Genomic DNA, 21680 nt, shown 5'->3' on the forward strand with positions numbered 1-21680 from the left:
TCTAAACATGCATTACCTATACTACTTACAAAAGGGAATAGTGTCCTATGTTGCTTCCTGCATTACTGGGAAATTCTTGCAAGGTTTCATTGTTCAGGACCTCAAATCAGAGGACTGACTTATTTAGCTTGCTATGTATAATTTTTTTCCTAAATTACTGCTGCTACTCTACGGTTTTCCAGTTTCCACGCTTTTAAGGCAAAAATTATTTTCAGGTTGGTCTCTGAAACCTTGCAGGAATGGAAGGCTCTTCTGAGGAGCAAAACCAAAATGAACTTTACCTTTCTCAAAGCCTTGTTGCACTCCAATTAAAAAGCTGATATCTTAATGTGCTTCTCTGATTCTAGGTATGGGGCTTCTTAGTTAAAGATGTTTCTAAGTTGAAAGTGTTGTGGATTTCTTAATCCTCCCCACACAGAAAACCTGGCCCAATCAGCATGACTTGCCTTAAGACATGCTGCTTTCCTTTTGGAAAGCAATATTTGCATGTCTCCCTGTCAAAGGATAAGTCTCAGAAGAGCTAATAATTTTGGAGAGCTGTCTGCAGTATTTAGCTGTAATTAACATCTTACTTTGAACAATACACATAAAGAGGAAAAGGTTCTCATGAGACCTGAATCTACTTTGGGACATATTGAAAGAACCTAAATTTCATTTATGAATGGGCATTTCAGTATTAAAATATTGCCTGAAAGTCTGTGCTGGCCTTGCTGATCTTTCATTGCATTGTATGTTGAATCCATTGACACATTCTGTTCATCTTCTTAAACATAGAGAAGATAAAGTGCAGTAATTTCCCTCCCCCTCCTAACCTACGCACAAACTGCAAACATTGAGGGGTTGCCATTTGATTAGGTCATAGCAAATTGCCAGCTCTCATCGTATTGATCATCCAGCTGAGCTGCAGGTGCTATTTATTTTCTTACATATCAACATATTCAGCAAGAAACAAGCTGGTTAGATGAGCCCATGGAAACAAATGGGCTGGAGGGAGAGGCAGAAGAACCAGTGAATTCCTCTAACTTGATAAACCGGTTGCAATTTTTCTTTTTAAGAGAAACTTGTTCTACAGCCTCTTCTTCACAAAGCACTAGCAGAACGTTTTCTTGGCTCATTTTCCAGCTGTCACACCTTCATTTTGGATAATTTTTATTTTTACACCTCTGAATCTTCAGACTGCAGAAAAAAGCCTGTATGTGCAAAGTGATTGTTTTCTGGTTTGTTGGTGGTTTCATGTGTGCATGTGTGTTTGTTTTGAAGTCTCATGGTTAATTTTCCAACTCCAGATGATTTCATGACTGCATCTTCGCAGTAAAGCTCCTAACAGAGTCTGTATTTTGGAATGTTTGCTGGGTCTGAGATCTGAAGTACTGGAGCAGGTGTTTTTTGCAAAGCTTTGGCAAGTGTTACTGAGCAGGCTGCTTTCTCCACAGCAAATGCTTAGGGTGGTTTAATAAGTTTGGCTTCAGCAGTGAAGCCAGCTTCTTTCTGGCCCCTGCACTATACTTTGCCATCTTTTTGTTGTGTCAGTAAAACTCTTTGTGAGGCTGTGCTGTAAACAGGATCACTGAAATGAGCAAATAGGGTGGGAGCTGCTGATCTGCTTTGCTGTCCAAGCTCATGTCCCATGAAACTACACCCTTTGGTTGTATTTTCATGATCCAACATGTTTGACGGCGATACCAGTATAAGGTATTTCTTCCCCCGCATCATACTCTCAAGTAGTAGTTGTATGAAAACTTGTTAGTGGCACCTTTAATTTAGGTGCTGCCATTCTGGCCTCTCTCACCTACATTCAGCCATTACAGAAGTTTTTGAGGCTGCATTTTAAACTGGATCAGGGCACTATTCTGGGTTAAAACCAGGTCTGTTTGGAGTGGTTCCGTCTGATGTGCAGTGTTGCTGGTTAGGTAGTTAATCTGAGGGCAGTCATTACACCAAGGTGTGGACAAGCAGTGTGGGTGAGAGATGTTTTCAGACAGGCTGGCCACCAGGCAGTTTGTGTTGTGAAACTGTGGCCTTGTGTTCGTATTGGCAGTAAGTGGTAAGGATTTTTCTTATTGACACAAGGGTGCCCTTCAGGTTGTCTGGGCACACAGGTGATTAAACTCCTGCTCTGTGTGTATGTAGTCTGGTGCAGGATTTTTACTATATATTAGCATCTAATAGTTCCCTCTTTCTGTTGATTAACTTAGATGAACATTGGTTAAATTACATCTGATACCTTATATTGGAATATCATCAGCCTTCATTGTGGGGAATGCTTCCTGTAGCTGCAGGCTGTGACAGTAAGGGAGTTGGTTTTTTCTCTTTATCAGTGAAAATTGATGGTTAACTCTTATTACAGAAGTCTGCTTGTAATTCTCCTGCGGATGCTACAGGTAAACTATTTTTCCCTTGACAAAGCCTCTGTACTACCTAGCTCATACTACATCATCATGGAAACACTAACTTTTGCTCTTTCAAAACCAGAAGTGTTAATAGCAGACACAGTTCTTCTGTTACGTACATATGTATGTATGCATGAATAATCATATGTGGATGATGTCAATGCATTTCTTATTGGCAGCATTTCTGTTCTGTTAGGTTTTGTGGAAAAACAATAACCTTAGCTTCTCATGGCTGCAATACTTTCATCTGAGTATTCACTTTATACCTTGCTTTGCTCCTACGTTTAGGTACATTTCACTTCAAAATAGGCAGAGAATTAGATAAAGGATTTTGTCAAAACCTGTGTATTCTTTTCTTTGCAAGCATACCAGTGTGGTTGTCTTGGTTAGCTGGGCTATCTTGTCTTAAATTTAGAAATGGCAATAATCACTAGAAGTGAATAATTTGTCCCAGTGGTCTGAGGATATGCCTAAACAGATTTATTTATTTGTTTATAATAATGATAGCAGATGCTGTTGCTGCTTCTGGTGACGTTTAATGGCAACATCAAATTTCTTACCAAGTGAGGGGGGATTAGCATATATAGGAAAATAAATTTTACGATGACCTGTCCAGAATAGAGAGATAAAAGCCAGGTTAGGAACCTTTTAATTCAAAGATTGCTGGATTACATGATCCTCAGAGCCACTGAACTTCTTTCCGCTAATTTCTGTAGGCAGCTACTAAGAAAGACACTGGAAATGTGTTAATGGACTATTCTCATGGTTTTCAGATGTGCCTGAGGAATGGTAAATACAGAATACAAATCCTTTATTCTTTGTTTTGACAATAAGTATATGTGCAGTGCTTGCACCAGTTCTTGCATGTTAACATGGAAACAGCTTGGAAACCTTTGTGGATACTCTGGATTGTCTGTAAACCTTCATTGTTTCCTTCTTCCTCTGGTAGCATGTTAGCTGGTTCTTGTCACAGCTTTTCAAGAAGTTGCCCAGTTTTTGCATTTGTGTTGGTTTGCTTGGAATTTCTTTCCTTCTCTTTCTTTTTTTAAACCAACCACCCTTCAGTTATATGCAGAAGGCCTTGGGTGGCTGAGTGCTGCCAAAAAAAGGCAACATCTTTTGTCAGCGTGTTGCAGCACTTCTTTGCTGAACAGTTAGGTTTAAGAATGACGCATAGATGCTGGAATTGATATTGCTAGCTAAGCGATGCTGTGGCCAAAACTAAGTCTTGTTTGGAGATTAATAAAATAAAAAGCCCCAAACAATATTATGTTAGCCCTGTTTTATTTTATAATTTCTATAGTTAATACTGAAGCTTTTGTGTCTTTTAATTAGAAACATAAACAGTAATTCTCCCTCTTACATTTGTGTCCTTGCCATCTAATGTGTGTTCTGGCAAAGCTTGCTTTTTATTCTTTTTTTTTCCCCCATGATCATGATCAGTTTATGCTAGCTACAATTTTATTTCCAGAAAGGAGTCAGATATTGATCCTCTGAAAGGCAGCTTTGTGTGTGTGTCCCGAGAAGGTACTGAATCAGAAGTCACGTTTGCACTACTAACAGATTTTTAGTGCTTTGCTCTGATAAGTCTGTGTTGCTGTTCTTTAACCTCTTCACAACTTACTTCACAACAGCCTCTGGTTTTGCTTTGTTTCTGAACAAGTGCTTTACTAATCTGTCCCTCAGTTAAATCTATGTGCTGTGAGGGTAGCTGCCAGTTATAAAAGAAATATTATGCAAAAGGTATTGAAGTCTAACTACTCGCCACCTGTGATGAGTGACCCAAAAAAAAGCCCCAAACACCCTGACATTTCTCCCGTTCTTCCATTTCAAAATATTTTAGTTTTTCTTTCCCTTTGCTACCTTTCTTTGCAGACCTGCAGTGGGCAGAGCTGGAGGATAAGTGCTGAGAAACAGTTACATTCTCTTTTGCAAAAAAGAGCTCTTGTGATGATTTTGAACACCTGTTAGCTTATAAGAAAAGTTTATTTTTCTGTAGTTTTAGGGCTGTCCCTGAATTGTGTTATCATTTGTACTAAATTGAAATCAACACTTAATTAGTAGTACTTCCATTCTTTGGCTCTAGTTCTTGAGAAGTTTAAGCATGTGCTTTAATATTCTAATGAATTGTGTAGATCTTGGCAGTGTGTGAAATGAAATGTCTTTACAGAAACTATGGCAGAATTACTTTCCTGATAGTGCGATTTACTGCAACAGAATTACTTAAGATTAAAGTAGAGCTATAGTATGCATCTTGGAAAACAAAATTGTGAAGACCACTGTGGAGGTTTTATTTTGTAAGCAGACCTTGCTGTAGCTGTGTACCTGGAAGCCTGGAAGTTAATTCAGGAGTCCTTTGCAGCAGTATATGAAACATCAAACCTCTTGACTCAGATAACTACTGGATAGATGGGGATGCATGAGATGAGAACTAGAAAACACATAGTAGTCACAATATGAGTGACAGAGTTGTACGGTTTGCTTAATTGATTCTCGAGTGTATTAGCTGATGTTATTTCTTGCAGAAGAATGCAACTGGTACATGATAAACTTTTGCTCATTGTAAAGGATGTGAAGTGGCACCATGTAAAGTGGTAGTACAGGAGAAGAAAACTGCTGCTCTTGTGGTATGCTTTAAGAAACAAATGAAAGTGTAAATCAGGCTCCCCTTCTTGTAAACCTAAAATGCTGAGAACTGATCACAAGAAGCTATGTGACTTGCTTCATATTTGAAGTAACACATGAAGTCTTGTTTCCCAAGTGGTTTCATGACTGAAAAGAAGATACTTGAAAGAGAGGAGGTAGTTCTGTAAGAGGAAGCAACATCTCAATGTCACCACCTATGTTCTTGTTCTGTATTGGGGCTGGTCCGAATTGCTTGGAAGGTGAAGTGTAAATTCTGCTATGTTGTGAATTGTTAATATCTTAGAGATAATAATGTCTTTATCAAACATAATTGCTGATGCATGGGGTTGCTGCCCTAATCTCTGAATTTAAAATTGCAGAGTCTGAAGGCAAGATGATTTAAGGATCTACTTCCACTTCTCTTTTATGTTTTGTAAAATCATGTCAAACAAGCAAAACCTCCACATTTCTGAAGCAGAGCAGATCCAGTTTCTAAAAGTTTGCCCTTTTTGCTGATATTAGGTCTGAGCAAGAATTGCTTGGGTTCTTATATAAGCCAAGATACTCCTGGATCTCAAGGCTGTTATTCAGAAAAGTCCATGCCTATGATCCTCTTACAGTGTAAGTTTTGAGGAAGAGGAGGAGGAGGGTTATGAGAGAGTTTTGAAGGAAATTGAATCATGGATACTGTGTATGTCTTCTTTCTCTTTGTCTCTTCTTTTTACTTTCCCTGGATATTGCTACAAAAATAATCTGGAATACAACTCTATAGAAAGAAAAGCTTTAATTTTGCAAATATTGTCTGTTCTACAACTGGTTAAGATTGCACTACAAACAATGAGGTAGTGTTGAGTAAATAGAGAAGTACCATGCATTACAGTCAATAGAGCCAGTGCTAAAGATCACATTGCTAATGAAAGTTTGTCCTTGAAACACAGGTAAGTGGAAGTGGGGGAGGTATAGAGCACTGAGGGAGAGAGCTGGTGCTTAAATCAAGTCTTCAGGAAATATTGCAGTCATGGCATTAATTAAAAATTGGAGTTTGGAAAGTATGCTCAACCTTGTGTTTCAGGCTGTAATGACTTGTTCTGTGAGTTGAGCTGATAGCAAGCAGCCTGAGAGGAGTGTGAGGCCCTATTGTAATCTTGCTTGAAATGTAGGTAAAAGGTTGACAGACTATAGATTTTTTTTTTCTCTCTTTACTAATGTTCAGTTTCCTTTTGCTTAAAGACAGACTTGACAACAATCTATGCCAACAAATTCCAAGGTGTTCTGCAATATATGCATCTTTGTTGCATTTTATTGTGATTTTTGTTAGTGAGTGGCTTCTTTCATACAGGTTAGTATAAAGGTGGAAACTTATTTTATCTGTGTTTCCTGATTAAACAGTTTCCTGACACACGAAATAATAGTGAAGTAAGTCCAGAAACTGAAATTCTTAAGTTGCTGGACTGGGGTGCTTTATCTTACACAAGGCTAACTTCAAGTAGCTTATTGTGGAGTACTCTGCATATTTCAGCACTCTCTTATTAAAACAGATTGTGCTTTTGAAGATAAAAGCTGTGACTGATTGCTGTGACATTTAGATGGCCTGAACCATGGTGTAGCCTTTTATGCTTAATGCATTACCTGAATTAGATGCTGTAGATACCATAGCCAGAAAGCATGCAAATAATCTGGTATTGCAAGCTTCCATCTAAGAAATAATTAATCAAAAATGGTCATAAAATGCTCATTCTTTCCTTGGAAGAATTAAAACTTTCAGTTAGCTACTGTTTACTTTGTTGTACAAAGACCCAGGCCAATGGAGTGAACCAAAATAAGAAATAATGTGGAAATCTCATCTTTAAGTCAACTTATCACAGTCCTGAACCACAGTGGTCTGTTCTCTATGCTCTGCAAACTGCTGCTGGACAGACAAAGTGTAACAACTGTTGCTCTCTTTATGTATTTCATGCTCTACCTGTTACTGAACCATACTAAATCAACTTATTTCTATGCAGAAAATAAATATAGGCTACCCTCACCTAAGCTACAATTTTTCAGGCTCTCAATGTCGTTCTGAAGGAGTATGATGAATTTCAAAGTACTTTTCAATGTTTTGTTGAATGGAAGGATGTGATACACTTGAAGAGCACCTTCCATTTTTCTCCCTTGAACTTGTATAGTCACTATAAGAGGTGTATATAGGCTGGGTGCCTTTCTGACCTGAGAAAGCCATATTGACCTGTGTGATGACACCAGGAGGAGGACAACAGGGTGGTATTACTGCCTGGAACTTCAGCTTCCCAACAAAATGAAAGATGAAAGTGGATATCTTATAAATAGATTTAAATATATATTTGTTTGTTTGTGTGTGGGTTGTTTTTTTTTTTTTAACAACTTCATTTGAAGGTTTGTGATGTCTGGAATTTTATGGCAGAACCTCAACCATAGAGTAGTTGAGACCTTAGCTCTGTTACCTTTGTTAGCTCATGCCATGTGTAGAAAATATGAGTTATGTCTGTATGGACACCCTGCGCAGTTTAACCTGTTTTGGAACAGTGTCAGAAGCACCAGGATGTGTTGTATTTGGTTTGCTGTTGTTGGGCTTCTGTTCAAGAAAGAATAAGAAATTATAACAAGATTAGTTGGTAGTAGGAAGTAACTTGAGGAGAAGACAGTCTATGATACTTGAACAAGCTCTGTGCCTTGTCCTGAGTCTCCCTGAGAGTGAAGAAAGCAAACCTCCTTTCACACTTGCAAATGCCAAAGTTGGATAGAAACTGACTTTTGGGTGGAATATACATCTCTCTTGTGACTGTTCACTCATTCAGTTATTTAATATAGTTCCTAGTACCTCAGGAATCATAAGGTGATATGTAATTTGACTGATCATACTGAGCACAGCTATATTGTCTGTGGCATGCTGGAAACGAAAACCATGCTTTTGTCCAGGCTAGTCTTCAGTCACTGAATAATCTTGGGCATTAGTGTTCACTAGAGCAAAAAATTGCTTTCCTCCTAATAGGAGAAATCAGACTGGCAATATTGCTTTTGAACATTTCTGGTGAGTAGACCTGGGCTGCCTCTGTCATCTCCTGCAAGTTTCCCCTGCAAGGAAGTACAACCAAGGGACATTTCTTTTTCATGTGTCTGACTAGTGTCTAAATACAGGATTCTTTTTAACTGTTTTGCTGGAAGGGGAAAAAAAAGTAGTTAGCTGCTGCTTGGGGCTGTGCTGTGGCTTGCAATTCTCTCTCTTTTTTTCTTTTCCATACAGAAATTTCAGTACAAGGTCACCATGTATCCATTATCAGCCATGTGGAATAGCAGTTAACAGATGAACAAAGGCAAGGACTTACTATAGGATTCTCTGTTTAAAAAGTTACCTGGCACAATAAAGGGTTATCATACTTGTAAATACTGCTGAAATGCAGGCTGTGCACCTCCCACTAGTATTGACATGCTTTAAATTCCTCCATTGCATGGATAAGACTGACATTATCACCCAGATTTGAAGAGTGAAGGAGCAGAAAAGTGCCCATGGAGAGTATTGTAAATAAATGTGAAACCCACATGGGTGCAGGGTCTAAGGCACAAAGTCCAAGTGAAAATATTTCCCAAAGTTGATATGTCACTCTGTATGGGGCGTGTGTGTGCTAAAGCTTTGTATACTAAAGCCAAGGCTTGAGATTTCTAATGTGGTGTTTATATCCTTGAAGTCTTATGGGAAACTTCAGGGTTGCAAGGGTGTGGTTTGTTGTGGCTTTGTTTTGTTTTCCTTTTTTTTTTTCCCAGTGGTGCTTCAGTCTTGCTTATGAATATCTCCAAGAATGGAGACTGCAACTTCTCTGGGCAGCCTATTTCAGTGTTGAGCCACTGGAGATCTCCTTCCAGGAACCATACCTGCAACTGTATAATAGATTTTGTGTGCGCTCTGGCAAAAAAGTTGCAGAGGACTTCCTGTAAAACCAGGCTCTGAGGAAAGAACTGCAATATCTTTGCCTGTTACAGCAGAGCTTGGAGAAGAGAACCTTCAGACACCCCTTTTTGGAGCTTGTCACTGTTTTCTATGCTTCATCTATCTGCAAGAAGACGGACCGTTGTTACATGCTCTATGCTACAAGTGAAGAATGAACCACACCAAAAGCATAAACAACAGTCTAAAGCTCTGGTGTAGTAAATCAGAGTAATATCTAATGATGATTGCTTTTTAACACAAGTAAGGTTGGATATCGTACATGGTTATAAACAGCATGGCTTTAGTCAAAGGTTATGTGATGTTTGTGGCAAAGAGGTAGCATAGATGATATTTAAAAGTGTGTGGTTTCACTGCTAGGAGAGCTGCAGTTAGGAAAGCTTCATGTCTTTTTTTCAACTGACAGCTCACATGTGGCAAAGTGTGAGAGTATGCATAAGAGTGAACTCTGATATTCCTAGATTGGAAAAGAAACAGTTGCTCCCTGAGTTGTTTCTACAACATAAATCACTGCTGTATCTGCTTAAAACTGTGTAGATCTTAGGGCATTACTGATTTACCTTGGTAAACTCTATTTGATATTCCAATAGAAACCAGCTGTAGTTGTCAGCATGCTAATAAAATAGAACAAATTTCAGAACTTAAAATCTTGAGAAATTAAATTGAAATGTAGAAATAAGTTTGGAAAGTCTGAATAGACATGCAAACCTGGAAGTTCAGTTGATGTGGTGAGATTTTTAATACTATAGTTTGTGTCATATATAATTCTATGCCTAAAGACATGATTGCATGCACAGGTATTTTTGTGTTTTTAGATTAGAGCTTCCTGCTTTTAGTGGTGTCTATATTGCTCTCTCTCTTTTTCTAATCATTCATTACTGGAGGAAGTTTCTTATCTAGGTAAAATTATTTGCAAAGGAGATCTGAAATAGGTCTCTAGCTTCTGCTTTACATGGAGATCTGTGCTGGTCAGAGTGGAAATTTATTCTTGATTAAAAAACCAAAACCAAACAATCCATCCCCCCTCCCCCCCCAAGAAACAACAGCAACAAAACAAACAAACAAAAAAACTCCACCCCAAAACTCATTTAGCTTGTTTTTCAGGTTTGAGCAAAAGACCTGTAAGCAGTTCACATTTGTGGGCCTTAGGTAGGTTTTTCTTTTTCTTCATCTTAAATGGTGTGTTTTGCAGCTCTGTGGAGTATATTGTTACTTTCTCTAGGACAGACACACATTAGTAATAGGAGTCCTTTAAGGTCAAGGGAATATGTTGGAATATATGAGCCTAGGGGAGCCAAAAAAAAACTTATCTTCTAACTTATTCCTGAAAGTTTTCCTTTTAATAGTGACCAAAAGATGTCACTCCTCAGTAAGTTTTCATGGTGGTGGTTGTTTTGTTCCCCAAAGTCTGCTCTAGAATGCTAAGCCTGTTCTAGTTTCGACAGACTTTTTTCCAAATTAAGTATCATCTTCTGTCTTGTGTCCTAATTTTTGAACCGACCAGATGTGATTTGTCCTCCTCCCTAAGGCTAAAGATGACATTGAAGTCATGATGACCACTTTATTTTTTTCCCCAGATGCTAATTTGCTAGAAACTTGATTATGTATTCATGTGCCATCACCATATTATCTCTGGGTTATTTAGTAACATGCCTGTAAATGGCACTGATTTGTAATCAGGTCCAAACACTTGAGTATAGCTGTGCGTCTACCTTAAGCTAAGCTTCTTTCTTGATACTCATGTTACGCTTTAGTATAACATTCCAGACCTGGTTAAACTGCATGGATGCCTTTAATTCACAAAGCTTGTCTGGTGCTGTTTGCACTGATGGATCAGTAGGGCTAAATGAAGCAAAGCTGAGAAATTTTGTGCATTGCTAAAGAGAGAGATTCCATTTTCAAGACCGGTAGCTGTTAGTGGAGGTCTGATGAATGAGAAGCAGCTAAATGTTTTGCTGTTTCTCAGAGCTGAATTAATGAGATAATCCCCCAGAGTATCTTGGTGTTTCAGAAATGATTCACTTGCCACCATGGATGTGTTCTGCTACTGAATTATCTCAGCATTTCACTGCCATGCCAGGCACAGATGCAGTGGCCTTTCTCAAGGATGAGAGCTATTTTTATTTAGGGAAATGGGAATATCCAAATAGCCAGAGATCTATTTTAGTGCTTTGTGCATCATAGCTTCAGAAAGAGCTTAATGAGGGATATTCTGGTTCCTCTCCTCCTCAGCTTTGTTCAGTTACAGTTAAGGCAACATGAAGGGGGCTGTGTCTTTTCAGCCACTTGGGATTCATTTGCAGAAAACACAGCGGCTCAGGCTGGCTTTCATCCAGCTTTGCTTCTGGTGAAACATGCCTCTTCGCTCTCTTTATACTCTCGGCTACATGACCAAAATCCTGTTTAGCCAGTTTTTCAGACTGGTGCTCCAACTCTGTCTTTCCCTCTCACCACCCTTTCTCCAGGAACTCTTTTAAAAAGATTTCATGAAGGTAAATGTACACAGCAGCTTGTTTGAGTTGTTGTCTTCTCTGTTCAGTTTTTAATCTCACTATTGAATTATTAACCATATTCCATAAATACAGAATGATTCATCACAGGTCTACTACAGAGACTGAGCTGGTGGAATAAGTTGTACAGGGTGGAGGGTGATGCCAATGCATTGTGGTTCTTGCAGTTGAAATGAGGGCTAGTTGCAAGATGCAAACACTGGTAATTAATGCTCTAGAACTCTGTTGCTATGAAATGAGCAGATTAACAAGGGAGCCACAGGGTGTGTGAGCTTGGGGGAGGAAGCCTTAAGGTGGGGCAGCTTTGCATCCTAAAGTGAGGGAGTGCTTTGGAGGGCAGCACGAAGATGAATGACAGGAGGTAAATAGTTGAGATGGTTTTTATTAGTGGATTGAGGGAGCTGTGGATGGAATTTACGAAATGACAGAGCTGTGGACAGGTTGTTCAATATGTGCAACAGAAATGTAATGTAAATCTGGCACTGGTCTTAACTTGCCCTTAGCTTGCTATATTTGGGTGTATGCTGGCTTGAGGTTGTTTCCTGAGATGCTGTCTGAAATTTTTAGTGAGTAAAAGCAAGCAGAAGATGGCTTTTCCACAGGAGCACTTACCTTAGTGTGGCTTTATAGACACATCTACACCGGTTGCTTTAACTCCTTTTGATACATGTGATGGACAATACAAAGACTTAAGGGTCCAGCATGATCTGTAGTATTGGTCCCCAGCTACGCTTTCACACTTGACCTTTGCAGGATTTGAAGGCATCTCACATAGATGAAAGAACCCAGCTCAGACTAATCTCAACTATCTGCCCTTCCTCTGTGGCTAGGCTTGCTATTTTAACCCATGCTCCTTCTCCTGGGTACATCTTCCCACTGACACTCTGCTACCCCATTCCTCTTCTCCTTTAACCCATGCAAGAGCTTATCGCTTCTGGATAGGAGGGATTGCTATGGCTCTTGCCTGTTCTTCCCACACTCCTTTTGCCCTATTCTGGAGCAGTACACCCCAAAGTTTGAGAAAGGCTGTTTTTAAAATAGAAGTTTCTAAATAAGTACACAGCAAGGCCTGCCAACGTCATGGCATTTTATCTAAAGAACTTTAAGCTGCTAGCCTCTAGTAAGAAAAACAGAGAATTGTTTTGACATGTCAATTGTCCCATTAGAAAGAAGCTTGTGATGTTGAATGTTATCACTGACATTTAATAAATATGCAGTGCAAATACTTAGGCTTAGTTAAAAATTAAAACAAATGCTGCTTTCTTTAAAACTTAGTACACCCAGAATATTTGGCCTCTTGGTGGTCTTATGTAGTATTTAGTTTTTCTGGATGTCTTCTCAACACGGGCTTGTCAAAATAGCTGCTGTGTGTCTGTCCTTTCAGCTGTATGTGTGGGAAATGCTATCTGAAAACAATGTGAATTTGTCAGTGCACAGTCATGGGCTTTACTGGTTCAACATGTACCATTTGACCTGAGCATTTCCTCCCTTGACCAAACATTTTTCTCTTTGTTTTCTGTCTTGATGAAGTCTTTTTGAACTGTAGTTCCTATGTTTCATTTGTAAAGCAGGAGGGTGTATACATTTACTGCTTCCCTCAAATGGTGTGTGTTGGATTTCCTCTTGTATCTGATCAAATTAGCTCCCTAACTGCACTCTTTATATATAGGATCTTCTACATCTTCAGAAATGCAGAGTCCAAAGTTGAAGGTTTGGGGAGTGTTTTATTACTGTTCAGTAAGACTCTGCTTCCTTTTGGCAAGAATCCCTATACACCTTCTGGAGCCTAATTCCTATCACAATTTCCAATCCCTTTTTACAAATATTTACTGTGCCCAAAAGTTAAAAAGAAGTAATAAAGCGCTGTGTTTAGTAAGAACACAGTTCTTGTGTCTGTTATTGTAGTGAGAATATCTGTTGTTGATCTGTGACTGTGGCAGTACCCAGAACTGCATTTCTGAAATGGTTCCTTTTGAGTCCTCTGGAATTTTCTTCTTTTTTTCTCATGTTTACACTCCAACTGAGGTATTTTGAGTACTCTCAAATCTCAGTTTCCTGACTTGAAATCATCCTTAAACAATGACTTGCTGTATAGCCTCAGGTTCTTCAAGACTTCTGTTTGTGGTAGGAACACAACTTGAACTAGAAATCAGGAAGAAACTGACTATCTGAAAATGCAAGGGTCAGTTAGGTTGGTTGTGTGATCATTTTTTATATTATTTATTTTTAATTTCTCTGTGTGCTTTTGTGTGTTTTAATAGCATGCAAAGAGCTGCAATATAAAGGTGGCTGTGAGAGGGATGTTTCACTCTTCCTAAAGTTTCAACTGTCTTCTGTTTTTTAATAACTAAATTATGTTGGTATAATTGTATCTATATACATGCAACTTACACAAGATGCTGATGTTTCTTACCCAGCTCTGCTCCTCAGTTCTCTCTTTTCTTATGTAGTAGGCATTACTATAACATTTCTAAACGCAGCAGCAGTGGAACCCTGCTAGCTGTCCAGGCCTAGAAAAGGGCCTGAATTGGGTTTGAGCAGTTGTTCTGCAGCATTTGTTTTTACTGCAAGTACTTCATTGGTTTGGGGTGCAATCATGAGAATGTCATCTTTCCTGAGCCATCTCTAACCATGTAAAATGTTACGTGTCAATGATGAAGCTCCTCATAGAGAGGTCAAAAGACAGCATGAAGATATTATCTGAATTTCAAGCCAGCTTATAGTTTGCTTTTGGAGATACCCACTTTGGAGTTGTAAGGTATTGCTGAGAGCAGTGGGTGGCTAGTGCATCAAGGTGTTAATTATTGCTTTGTTTGTGAGCTGATGTTTTCCTGGGAGGCAGTAGCATCAAGGGGAAAGCTTAGAATAATTGTATTTGTCCCCTTGAAAGTTGGCTAACAAACTACTGTTTACATGAAGTCACACGTGTAGGTAGCATAATATGTTATCTGACTATTAGGAGTAAGGAATTTAACACTTGTGTAGAGTTATAAATGGCAAGAAAAATGTATAAGGATGGAAAATAATATTGAACAAGACACATGAATAATCCCCAATACATCAGTTCACAAGAGGAAAAGTCTTCACCTTACACACGGGGAATCATTTTATGTAGTGTTTGTAACACTATCCCTACCAAGAGCTGGCTTAGGTCCAATTTGATTACCATTTCACTGTTGAAGGCATTAGACCATAATTTGTTTGTCTTCTCTTTAAGCACTTAACTTCTGAAACATAAGTAAATTGTGATGGGTAGCTTGGGTAGGTTTTTTTCTTTTTGAAATTCAAATTAAAAATAGAAAATTAAGGACATAACAGAGGCCAAAGATGCCATGAAGTGTTATAATAATGGTACATGCTCATTTTATGCAATTACCTGTATCACTCTCTTTTTCAGTTTAGTCAGCTGGTATCCAGTGATCTGAAAGTACTTGGAAGGAGCTCTTACACACTCTGCAGTGATGGCCAGTTACTCATTCGACAAGTCCTCCACCCAGAAACATCTAAGAAGGTATGAAATCACAACTCATGTGGAAGGGCAGTACTGTGTTTTAAGGACATCAAAGAAAGTGTCTTAGATAAGTTTGAGATGAGAACACAATTTAACCATGGGAACTACAGTGTTCCAAGATTATTTAAATTGATCCCCTCCCTATTTCAACCCTGAGTAGGAGAGGAGACCTTGGAACTTGATTTTGGAAATAAATTCCAGTACTTCATGACTGTCAGATGAACGTGATGAAGAGGAAAGTAGGGAAAGACAGGAATTTCTGTGTCTCAAGAAGTGGAAGCAAAGGTACCGGTCTAACCTCACCAAGGTGATGGAGAAACTTTGACTAAGCTTGAGTTAAACCACAGGTTCCATGGGTTTCTACCAAGTGTCAATGTCCTGTAGAGAGTAAACATGCAGGCAGTGACTTGCCCTGGCAATGGTTCGCCATCTGCAAATTCAGCAGGAAGTAGTGTTGCAGCTTATTTGCTCCTCCTGCATGAAGAAGGAGCTTCCTCCCCAAGTTCCTGAAAGGGCATAAACAGGCTGTCTTGCACAGAAAGAAGAATCTTGCCTTTGTGCAGGGTGGTGGCTCTTGAGTTAGCCTGCTTGGCAGGGCCTTCAGGAGCACCACAGGAATGGGAGCAGCTGACATGGAAGGGGCTGATCATTTTTTTTTCTTCTCTATATAAGGGTATTGGCTCATGATGAATTTCTACAAATAGTTGTTTGGCATTTGTGTTATATTAAAACATAACACTGTAGTTTTTTATGAAAAGTGCCTGTATATGCAGGGATGAAGCAAGGAAGGAGACAGGGATGATGTTGAGTGTTGAGAAGTGACAGTACTTTTGTGTTTTGTAGGTAATTGTTTCTGTATCCTCCTTGAAACTAATGGGCTAAACCCAAGTAATGTGGTGGGAGAAATAGTTGTCCATACTGAATGGAGGAATGGACCTGAACAAGTTCTGAGTCTCTTAACATTGCATTTCTTTCTCTTTTTTCCCCTCTTCTGATACTTTTTCATTTGTGAAAGCTTTTTTTTCCCCTGCACACTAAATGTTAGTAAGCCTCAGATACTGGATTTTGTTGTTCCTACCATTCTGGGAAGCATTACCTTGTGACTTTTCTTAATTCTTTATTTACCAAGATTAGTGCTTTATGGCTAGGCTAAAGTCAAAGTTCTATATAGTGAAACAATTGGAAAGAGTGAGGAATTAAACCAGAATTAGGTTTATTTATTGAAGAAAAAAAATAATAAAGAAATCACGCATACATTAGCGAGATAATTATGTCATTAAAGTTCTTGTTCAGTACACAACAGTAATGAAATAATGTCTCTAAGTTGCTTGAAAATGATATTTTGTACATTTCAACAACATTTATTTAAACTTTTTGTTACCATGTTTTGGTACAATGTTGTTTGGCAGTGTAGTCATAAATGAAGAAATACAGTGTCTTAAATTGGGAGTATTTATAAAGGAGTAAAACCTAGGTCCTCTTTGTATTATCGCTGTTTTTCTTTCCCTGTCCATTTTCTCTAGCTGTCTTGCATAGGTCTGCTTCTCAGAAGCTCTTTGGGTTTGCTCCTCTAGATATCTAATTCTGTAAGGCTATGGAATTTGAATGTTGCAAAGGAACTAAACTGGTCTCTTGTAGACAAGCTGATGACATGCATCTATGTGGTTTTTAAAACTGCCTCTCTCAGTCCAAAAATATGAATTGGAATTTAAAGGATTGGTGTGTACAAAAACTTTTTGCCTTCCTTGTAGAACTTTCTGCTGTCGGACTGTTTCTATTCCTTTTATGATCTGCGCAAAGAATTTCACACTTGTTACCCTAGTTCAGCCGCCGTGAAAGATCAGACTATCAAGACCATGGCAGAATGTATCCTTTTGATGCAGCTTTTACACCAGAATCAGTTATGCTTCCTTGGGTTTTATCTCTATCAGTGTTACAGGTTTTGTTCTTCTAAACTAATATTTGGATTGTAAAAATTCACAGGTGAAATGGAAGATATGTTTGCTTAAGTGTGTGTTGAAAGGAGTGGTGCTGCTGCTGCTTTTGTTCTTTTCAATTTGCTTCTAACACCGAATTTTAATCAAATTTAGTAAATCCACTGAAAAAAAACATCACTTGCACTGATACCTGATCTTAAAGGAAATGTTTAGGTATCAGTGGGCCTTTTCGGCACCAGGTGGCCTTCAAGCTTCTACTATCTGCAAATAGTAATAGTTCTGTTGTGTAAGGCTGACTGAACAGAGTTTAAAACAGGGGAAAAAAATATGCTAGCCAAACAACAACAAAGCACAAACAAACAAAAAGGCAACCCAAGAACAAACCCGACACCCTACATGTAAATTTTAAGAGGATTGTTGTGGCCCACCTGAATGTGTTTAAAGTTCAGTTCTAACTGAAGTGATAGTTTGCTGTTTGTGGGGTTTTTTTGCAACTGTCAACGCTGATATGATATAAGCTATCAATAGTCTGCGGACTGTTGAGTATTAAAGTGAATATGAACTGGTTTATGAGCAGAGTAACAAACATCTAATGGTCATGTGTCCCTCCTAAGAACAGTACATTTGATTACCAGTTCTGTATAAATAACAGGAAAGCCTTATGATTTGTTCACAAATGATTGTGCAAGTCTGTTGTTTTCTATAATCACCTGTTTAGATCTAGGCTTAGCTACAGATGAAACAGAGGAGGACTTTGGCGTGTGGCAAGTGAAAACCATGGTGGCTATCATTTTCAGCATGCTCTCTGAAGGTTGTAGTAAGTGTACTATTCACATAGATGCTGAAGCCTTCCTTTTTGTAAGACCTGGCAGCGGTGCTGTCATTCTTCAGTAATCTCTAGCCCTAGTTATATATAAACTTCTTGTTTTGTTGCAGATCATGTATTTACTGAGCCTGAAACTGTGAAATACAAGTATGAAACAGGTCCTTGGTAAGTGCCCTTGTCATAGTTGTTTACAACCGACGATGAGTCTCATATACAGTAAGAAAATCTTGCGAAAGTGAGTTGGTTCCTGGACACAGTAACAGTGTATTCAGTAGTCTAGTGTGGACAGACTATAGCTGATAGGTTGAATGCTGTAATTTAGTCTGCTTCTTTAAAGTCACTTCAAGTTAAATGCTCTTTGTTCTCTAGCTTCTGTTTTGCATAGCAGTGTGGCTGACTTATCTTACCCAGTGGTGAGGAAATGTTTGTGAACTTTCCCTAAGTCAACAGGGCTGCTGGCTAGTGCACCCTATATGCAGCCTAACTATGTGTTGCTTCTGAAGTGGGGTTGGATATGCTGTATTGCTTATTGGGTTTAGAGAAGGAGCAGAGTAGTTCTTTGTTTTCAAATATGTTGCAGTGACTGGAGACCAAAACATCTTCAGCGTAAGTGGTATATACTCATATTTAGGCCTGCCTTGCAGTCATCTATATTGGATTGTTAGATGTTTCAGATAAATGAATCCAGTTCCTTATTACTTCCATTTGAGACAGTATTCCTATTTTATTCTTTTTAAAGAGCTGCAATGTGGTGACAACATAGTGCATCATAGGTGTTGTATATATAAAAGGATTATTTTTCCATGATTGAAGTGAATAACAGAACAGCCTCGACAGCAAACATACTCTTGATTTACAAGTCAAATTAGTTGAAAACTGAAATTTGGTATGAAAACAGAAAACTTAAATTAAAGCTTACTTTGGCTTTTTATTTTCCTCATTTCAATGCAGTAGCAAGTCTGAAACAGTAGACAGTGAGACAGTAATACGTGCCAGAGGTTTGCCATGGCAGTCTTCAGACCAAGATATTGCTCGATTTTTCAAAGGACTCAACATTGCCAAGTAAGATAGCAAGAATACATCGTGTTTTATCACTTGTCTTTAATAGCAAGTTCTTTTAATACTTGTTTTACACACATACCTCACAGCCAGGCCCCTTCCCACCCCATGGTCATAACTGAACAGATTTACCAGCCTTAGGTGTACAAGAGTTTTGAAGTGTGTGAAGAAAAGACTTACCAAGGGAAATCCAGCATGCATTTGTTTAGTTCTAGTAGCTAAAGGGTGAAACTCCAACTGCAGTAATTAAGGCAGAGTCTAAGATACAACAGAAGATTTAATTTTGTGCCAACTTTTCAGTATTCTGCTATGCCTCCTACATAGTTCAGATTCAGAAACATCCAAGAGGAAGAAATTTGCATGTGGCTGATCTGTGTGCAACTCTCTATATATGCCTGTATATACAGAGGGAGAAGATGAACTTAGTTTACCATACCTGTCACTTAATACATGTTCCAGATTCTCAGCACTGGGGGGGTGGTGGTGGAATTACATGTATGAGTAAATTAAAATCTGCATCTCTGAGATATAATAGGAAGGGCTTGCAAAATTACTTCTGCATGGAAGTCGAGAAAGTGGGGAACAGCATGAGGTCCAGGATCTCACTGAAGTGGATCCCGCAGTGTTAGGTGAAAAATGAAATTAAACTGGGGACGTTAGCAACTTCATTTTCTTTGGTTTTACCTTTCAGAGGTGGTGTGGCTCTTTGTCTAAATGCTCAAGGAAGAAGAAACGGGGAGGCATTGGTTCGGTTTGTCAATTCTGAGCAGAGAGACCTTGCACTGGAAAGACATAAGCATCACATGGGTAGCAGATACATTGAGGTAAAAAGTAGTGACTTGAAACAAATCTGTGGATACCAACCTGAATCTTTTAGACTAGAGTTGTAAATGAGAATAAACTTTTGTTTTGCTCAGAGTACCAAAATACAGTTCTCTGGTGTGTGTGTGATTACGAGTTATAATGTTTATGTCTGGCTTTTTTCTTTTTAAGGTTTACAAAGCAACGGGGGAAGAGTTTCTAAAAATTGCAGGAGGTGAGTGCTACAGGATGTCAGTGTGATTACCTAAGTCCATAGGAGTGGTGTTCTAGTTCCCTTTTTTTTTCCTGAGGACATAAATGGATAATGAAGTAGCTTTTCCTGTTTTGCCTTCCAAGAGTGCCTGACCCTGTCAAGTTCTGATTTTACGTGGCTAAATTTGAGCTGTGAGCATTTGGGATGTGATGTTCAGATAGGTCTTGTTGTTTGGAAGGAAGATGAGCCTTTCTGGTGGAAGCTTCTCTGTGCCCTGTATAAGTTCACACTAATATAATCTTTGTCCCAGTTTCATTAATACATGAAACACTTTCAGGGTAAGGCATTTTCACTTTAAAATAGATTAATGTGAGGAGGCAGTGGCATCTCATGTCTTCTGTGGGTTTGTTGCTAGCCACTTGCTCCTATATTGCTCTTTAATGCTTTTGCTGCTCCTGCATCCTACAGAATTAACAGACTAGCATGACCATATGTTTTGGGCTGAACATATGTTGTTGTTTTCCCACCAGGCACTTCCAATGAAGTGGCCCAGTTCCTATCTAAGGAGAATCAAGTTATCATCCGGATGAGAGGCCTTCCATTCACTGCTACTCAGGAGGATGTCTTGGGGTTCCTGGGGCCAGAGTGCCCAGTAACAGGAGGGAAAGAGGGACTTCTCTTTGTCAAGTACCCAGATGGCAGGCCCACAGGAGATGCATTTGTGTTATTTTCCTGTGAAGAATATGCACAGAATGCACTTAAAAAGCACAAAGAAATACTTGGAAAACGTTACATTGAACTCTTCAGGAGCACAGCAGCAGAAGTCCAACAGGTTGTAACTTTGGATTGTGAAACTTGAGACTTAACAGTTAAAACACTTCTTCTAACTCTTGCAAGCAAACATGTTCTAAACAACCAGGAAAATCTATAATATTAAAGATGCCACTTTCTTGAAAGGACACCACTTGCCCTGATGGGCATGGAAGATTGTGCAGCATTGGGTTTGGGGATTTTTTAAGTTGTTTTTTTTTTTTTTTACTGTCAACATTCCTCAGATTACAAAGTAAAAATCATTGGATAATTTTCTTCTACTTAAAGGTTGACTGCAATGAAAAAAACAAAGTTGTGGCTCAGTTGGTAGCACACAAGACCCTTAATGGGAAGGTTGTGAGTTCAAGCCTGCAGTGGGCAGTAGGGTACTCCCTACTCTAGTCATGAGGTCTGTGTGGACAGGTTGGACTCGATGATCTTTGAGGTCTCTTCCAACCATACTGATACAAATATATAAAATGACACTAGATAGCTAGCACTGTAGCAATGTTTCTTGAAAATCAGCAAATTTGTCTTTAAATTCTGGTCTCCCTGTACAGAATTTCTGGCATTAAATTCAAATTTGGATGTGTTAAAACAGCTTTTCCTATAACTGCTTTATTGGAAACAAAGAATTACCAGGATGCATCTAACTTTTATTTGGGAGACCTGGATAAAACATGTATAATTATATTCTATCAGTATGTCATTACTTCTTCCTTTATGATAGATGTCTAGGATGACACACTCTTTTTTGGGGGGGTGGGGAGGAGTTGGGGGAATAAAGGAGGAGAATTCCATGCTGCTTATTTGAGTAATTACAAGAGGTTAAAGCCAGCTCTCATCTTACTAGAGTCCAGAAAAAGTGATTGCAATATTCTACACACAACTGAGGGAGTAGATTTCTATCCTGAAAGGTGCTACAAGTAGATCCACAGGAAAAGGCTTCTGTTGAGACAGGCTGCTGAGGCTGAATTATTCTTGACAAAACTTAAGCTCTTATTTAGTACTTCTTTCAGTGGAATGTGTTTATTTC

At 38.8% G+C, this 21680-nt stretch overlaps 1 protein-coding gene across 6 annotated transcripts in view; it reads left to right on the top strand.

Annotated features, from left to right (window-relative positions):
* The window catches only part of ESRP2 (epithelial splicing regulatory protein 2), a 103688-nt gene that overhangs the window by 65129 nt on the left and 16879 nt on the right, over positions 1-21680 (top strand). For 5 of the 6 annotated variants that reach the window (XM_068150473.1, XM_068150474.1, XM_068150477.1 and 2 more), the window contains 8 exons: positions 14884-14997; positions 16749-16863; positions 17653-17751; positions 17871-17925; positions 18712-18822; positions 19511-19643; positions 19813-19855; positions 20365-20666. In XM_068150473.1, coding sequence (XP_068006574.1) covers positions 14884-14997; positions 16749-16863; positions 17653-17751; positions 17871-17925; positions 18712-18822; positions 19511-19643; positions 19813-19855; positions 20365-20666 — 972 coding nt within the window. The remainder of the gene's footprint in view (positions 1-14883; positions 14998-16748; positions 16864-17652; positions 17752-17870; positions 17926-18711; positions 18823-19510; positions 19644-19812; positions 19856-20364; positions 20667-21680) is intronic. The other variant, XM_068150475.1, reaches the window with a different exon arrangement.

This window comes from Melanerpes formicivorus, unplaced genomic scaffold (assembly GCF_026170545.1).
Source record: "Melanerpes formicivorus ecotype bairdi unplaced genomic scaffold, bMelFor1.0.p_v2 SCAF_20, whole genome shotgun sequence".
Taxonomy (NCBI): Eukaryota; Metazoa; Chordata; class Aves; order Piciformes; family Picidae; genus Melanerpes; species Melanerpes formicivorus.